This window comes from Rattus rattus, chromosome 3 (assembly GCF_011064425.1).
Source record: "Rattus rattus isolate New Zealand chromosome 3, Rrattus_CSIRO_v1, whole genome shotgun sequence".
Classification (NCBI taxonomy): Eukaryota; Metazoa; Chordata; class Mammalia; order Rodentia; family Muridae; genus Rattus; species Rattus rattus.
In genome coordinates, this window is record NC_046156.1 from 102929117 (window position 1) to 102935117 (window position 6001).

The 6001-nt window shown below is 48.3% G+C and overlaps 1 protein-coding gene across 1 annotated transcript in view; it reads left to right on the forward strand.

Moving 5' to 3' along the window:
- Setd7 (SET domain containing 7, histone lysine methyltransferase) overlaps positions 1 to 4158 on the forward strand; it is a 42186-nt gene extending 38028 nt beyond the window's left edge. The window contains exon 8 of the mRNA XM_032898434.1: positions 2675 to 4158. Coding sequence (XP_032754325.1) covers positions 2675 to 2855 — 181 coding nt within the window. The 3' untranslated portion in view covers positions 2856 to 4158. The remainder of the gene's footprint in view (positions 1 to 2674) is intronic.
- Positions 4159 to 6001: the final 1843 nt, after the last annotated feature.

The following is a 6001-nucleotide window of genomic DNA, read 5'->3' on the forward strand; positions in this document are numbered from 1 at the left end:
ACAAACATCGACAAAAAACACATCAGAATGGAAAGACAACCAACACAGTGGGCATCAGAGTGAAGCTACAAGAACATTGGAAAAGAAGTCTCAGGTCCAAAACTTCAACATCGGGCTCCCCTCCCCCGCCCCCACTAGATCTTCTAGAAGGTTGATCAAAGCTCCATTTCAGGAGCACTATTTAATTTTCACTCTGAAGTCATAGGATGCAGATTATAATGAATCATGCCAACTTGAAAACAAAATGGTCTGGCGCTGCAGCCCAAGTCTTCAATCTTAGCACTCAGAAGTCAGAGGCAGGAGGTTCTCTCTGAGTTCAGAGATAGCCAGAGCTACACAGTAATACACTTCTGTCTGCTTTCCATCGCTGTTAACAGACACCATGACCACAGTAACTCACGTAAAGGACAACCCTTCATTGGGGCTGGCCCACAGCTCAGAGGTTTAATCCGTTGCCATCATGGTGGGAAACATGGCGTCAGGCATGCAGAGAAGGTGCTGGAGAGGTAGCTGAGAGTTCTATATCCAGATCCACAGGCAGCAGGAAGAGAGAGAGACACTGGGCCTGGCTTGGGCTTCTGAAACACCAAAGCCCCACCTCCAGTGCCTCCAACAAGGCCACACCTCCCAATAGTGCCACTCCCTGTGAGCCTATGTGGGGCTGTTTCCATTCAGACCACCACAACTGTCTGTCCATACATTGTAAGTGGATTTTAATAAACTCTATCAAGATGACCCGGCTACCCTCCCAATGACCGAGGCAGAGCCTATGGATTTACTTAAACAGTTCTTGCACAATTACTGAGGGGCTACCCCTATTCTATTTTTCTAAGACTCTACTGGCTACTTCCCCATGGGCTCGCGGGTTGAGTCTTGCCCAAGCTCATTCTGCTCCAGCAGTCTGTCCTGGGGAGCATTTCACTGGGGCATGGGCTGCTGGTCCACCACGTCTAATGGAGAGCTCCTGTGTTTTCTGTCTTCTCCCTCCTTCACTCCCTCTTCCATCATCATACCCGAGCCCCCAGCCCAGTCACTGAAACTCCGCCTACCACTCCCCAGTAACTGGCTATAGCCACCTTTATTTAACCAATAGTTTTAAATTGGGGAACAAGGTTTAAATAGCATCACTTGGTAAATGTGAGGATCTGCTTGCAGGGGCAACCAAATCTTGGGGGCCAATGTTTAGCATTTGTATACATAGCACCAGACCAACCACCAACACATACATATGTACATACATACATACATACATAACATACATACAAAATTGTGATCTTATGACGCTGGAGATCTGTGTGCCAGCAAGTTCTCTTCCGCTAGATAGATCCTCCACCCAAAGCCACAGTTTTAACAAAAGAGTTCTGAACCCACGGTCTGGATATCGTCTTTGCAAAGGAGCGTAATCTGAATGTTGTATGCTTACATGTTCACACGCCTGTGCATGTGCGCACATGTACTCGTGAATGCCCAGGAAGAGCTTATAAGTGCTGTCCATATATCCATATACATGAATGCACACATTCCTACATACATATTCACACGTGTGCATGCTTACATGCATAGTAGCTGATAGCAGGGTCTCAGTTTGTGTGAGCCACTGTGTTAGGGACACGCCATTTTCTCACCACAGAGACCATCCAGGGAAAGCCTTACTAGTGTCGCCATGATCTTATAGAGCAGGAAAGTGAAATTCAGGAACATACGAGAGCACCGTGATATGTATGAGACCAGAACAGCCAGCCAACGCTCTTGGTCCCAAGTTAAATGCCCCTTTCATGAACCATAATAGCCAAGTAGAATGGATAGAGGCCTCTTTGGTGTCAGGTAGAAGTTGTTCATTTTATACCACATAAAAGTTAGCCAAACACACACACACACACACACACACACACACACACACACACACACACACACACACTCCTGGGAGCATAGCCCAGAGAGAGCACTTGGTCACTGGTTCTGTTCCAGCCATCTAAGAAAACAGCAGACACACACCTTTCTCCACAGACAGAGGAGCCAGACGGAGCCGAATACTTAGCTCCTTAGCTCCATCAGGCCCTAGAGGCCAATCTGATTTATGGCTGGCCTTTTCCCATTTCATATGTCCTCTGTCCTCCATTTATCCTGGGGGCCTATGGGAAGGATGAGGGCTAGCAAAATAGCTAAGCAGGTACTTGTCCCCAAGCCTAAAGACCTGTGTTTGATCCCTGGAACCCATGTGGTTGAAGGGAAGAAGCAACTTGTCCAAGTTGTCCTCTGACCTCCCCAGCATGTACTGAGGTGTTCTGTGAGATTTGGGGTTTTAGCTTTAAGACAAGATATTTCATCATCCAGGTCTGGCCTCAAATTCACTGTGAAGCCAAAAACAACCTTGCATTCAGAGCTCTCCCCCACCTCCTGAGTGCTAGGACCACCGTGCCTGGTTTATGATGATGCTGAGAAGAGCCTCGGACCCCATCTGTGCTAGATGAACAATCTCCCAACTGAGCTCCCCCCACCCCCTCCTCCCAGTGTGCCTAGAGTGTTCTAACCCAGCAGATCTGGGTCCTGCTGAAGTTGGCCGTCCCCTGAGAACACAGAAGTGATATCCAGCCGGTGCCTGTAGGTGAGCTGCTCCCTTTGCACCGAGGTCCTGGGTTGGCCCAAGAATGACCTTTCCCATCTTGATGTTTAGGTTTGTCCACCCCCGTTTTGGGCCCATCAAGTGCATCCGCACCCTTCGAGCTGTGGAGGCTGAGGAGGAGCTGACCGTTGCCTACGGCTATGACCACAGCCCCCCGGGGAAGAGTGGGCCCGAAGCCCCCGAGTGGTATCAGGTGGAGCTGAAGGCCTTCCAGGCCACCCAGCAAAAGTGAAAGGCTTGGCCCTGGGTTCCAGAGACCTGGGATAGAAATTCGGATCTATGCACTACATTTATCTGACAACGGGACAACCAGGGACTGTTCATGCCGTGACTTCACATCCTCTCACCCTGCGTTAGCAACGACTCCTCTCGCATACTAACTAGGTTTGACTGTATTACTCATACCAGATTTAAAATTAGCTAGCCTTGCAACAAAGCCCTACTGAGAGGGACTGTCGAACTGTGGGACAACATGATGTTCTTTGATGGTTGAAGTCTAAATCTGGACCACGTTCAGAGATACCAAATGATTAGGCTGAAAAAGGGAAATGGGGTTCTTTGGTCTTTTTTTTTTCTCTTTCTTTCTTTCTTTTTTTTTTTTTTTTTTTTTTTTTTTTTGGTCGATGGGTTTTTTTTTCCCATGATGCTTTTCTCTATGGCCAGTGCAAACGGTGCTCAGTCACCCTTGCACGTTGCCAACCGCAGGGCAGGAAGCGATTACGTCTTTATATACATGTAGGGCCACTTGCCTTTTAACCTTTGATCTGTATCTTGCAATAGAATGGCATTGTTTTCGTTGTTACTCTCCTAGCTTCCCAACGTTAGCTACTACACTTTACAAGAGGAAGCTTCCAAATGGATTTTGCACTTGTAGCAGCATACAGGTCTCTCTGGTTCTTTCTCTGCCATTTCATTCTTATGTCCTGATATAAAGTCCTGGCTCGTAGGGCCAGACTATTATTATAGACTTAACTATTCTCGCATGTCAACAGATATCTTTACTTTCAGATGTGAGAAGAGAGGAATTTACCGTGTTTGCATTAATTATGAGAGAGTTGTAAGGTATACGTTCAGGAAAAGAGGGGGAAATTAGTATTTCTAAACAGTTGTTAGAGCAGTTTTTTGCAGTATCTTCGGTAGCATTGGTAATTTTTTTTTCTTCTTGGGTACACATTAATTGTACATAACCTAGTGCAGTCCGGCTTGTGACACAGCTCATTGGATTCAAATCCCATAGCCGAGGTGCATTCCAAGGCGGAATGCAGACGTCTCTTTGGAATCAGTGTCATGTCATGAAGGCAGACGTGCTGATCACTAGGCACGGATCAGATCCTTAGCGGAAGCTTCTCGTCACAGCGATCTCAGAGCACTTAGCTGCTTCCAAGAGCTCACACCTGTGCGGTTAATACCGCTAGCATTTCAGCCACCTCACAAGCCGTATGTAACCACACCTGCAGAAGTACAGAGAGAACCCCACTCTTTTAGTTTAGCACATTAGGTCTGTAACATAACTGGATTGCTCTGAATGAAGGCCGAGTTTGGGGAGCACCTCCCCAAGGCGTCGCTCCGTCACCAGGAGGCCTGGGAACAACCTTTGCTGAAGCCTGCAGCTGTCACCAGGGCTCCCTGTGGCCTGTGTTGGTTTAGGCTTAACAGATAAAGCTTTCTACCAAGCTGCAATCGATCAATCATCGCTGAAGGAGCTGGGAATGAGGAGAGACGCTTACTTTGACATTCTGCTGTCAGTTGCAGCTTGCTCTTCTCGGCTTTCACAAGTACTCCGTCTGGGGCTGTGACACAGTTTGCCCATCAAACAGCCCCAGGCGGAGAACTCAGCCCTTGGTTACGATAGCCACACCTGAGCTCTTTCACAAGCTTCGCACCTACAGAGCCTGTCTGCACCGTGCTCTGGGTGACCATGCTTTCCAGGAGAGCTAGTCACGTCCCTGTTTGAAAGCTTAAGGAGACAGTTCCCTCAGGAGCCTCCTGCAAAGGTGACTGGATAGTTTCTAGACTGCAAGTCAGCGGGGTAGGATGGCTTCTGGTCTGTAGAAAGAGACCATTCAGTAAACTGTGACAGAAGGAGTCTGTGGATTCGAATTCCAAGTGGAGCTTTTATGTAAATGTGTCCAAAGAGAGTTGGCTGCCTTGGGAAGAAAGATGGCTGACTTCAGTCACCAGATGAGACAGAAGAAGAGAGGGCAGGTCCCATCTCCATTCGCCTGGGCTCACAGGATTTCATATCTGGGTATGGAACCTTAGCCTCAGTTGCTGTAGGGGCTCAACCTCAATCCTAAAGGGCTACTCTAGCAGTCTCATCCAATGGAACTCAATTGTGGGGGCTCCAGGGCCAGCGGAATCATTTGTCAGGTAAAGGTGCTTGTTGTCAAGCCTATGGCCTGAGTTTCGGCTTTAGGACCTATATCGTAGAAGAGAACCGACTCCTGAAAGCTCTCCTCTGGCCATACCCAGGGTGGCATACACACAGCCCACACACACACAGATGTGGCTGCTAAACTGGCTAGTCTGCTTTCCCCATTCCACAGTGGAGGAAGACACGCTGGATTTCAAACCCTAGCAATATGTCTGTGACCCTTAAGACAAATCACAGGAAGCAATTCTCCCAGCTGAGCCTCTCTGTCTCCCCTCTCCCTGTGTTTCCGGTGCCTTTCAGCTCCTTCTTTTCTGCCGTGTGAGAAACCTGGGTGCGTGTGCAGAATGACAGCCCAGCTGATTGCTCCACCTCTTTATGTCTTAAGTTCCTCACCTCTCTCGCTGGACTCTGCCTTTCCCTGAGTGTGACCCATTCCAGTCACCGTTTTCCCCACACACCTTCTCCCTCATGCCCCCTCCCTCTCCCTCTCCAAAATACCCAGCATCATCACAGGTCGCAGCTGTTGGAGAGGCCAGAACGTCACTATGAGGTAGAGAAGTGGACAGCATAGGCACTACGCAGAGAATTAGCTGCTAAGGGAAGTTGGGGTTTGCTCCTTGCTTGAACCAAAATGGAAGAGCCTCAGAACGTGCCTTCTACATCGCATCTGCCGTAGAAGGAAATGGGAAGCAGACAGATCTGTCTTCTCTCAGGATCATAATCACAAACAGACATGATTGAGATTCCGCGTGGTAGGAAGAATAACTTAACTGTCTGCTGTCTTCCACACAGCTGGAGCTTGTGCACTTGCCTGACGCCTTGGTCTCCAGGGGACTCATTCAGAGCTGTCTCAGTCCAACCCTGCATGACTTGACTCATCTTTAGCATCTTTTCTATGATGAACTATTATTACCTTGTGTTAGAGTTAGGATTTAGGACTAGAAACTAATCCACAGAGCATGTCCCTCCACTGGGGCATTCTCTGGAACTAACAAAAGCAAACG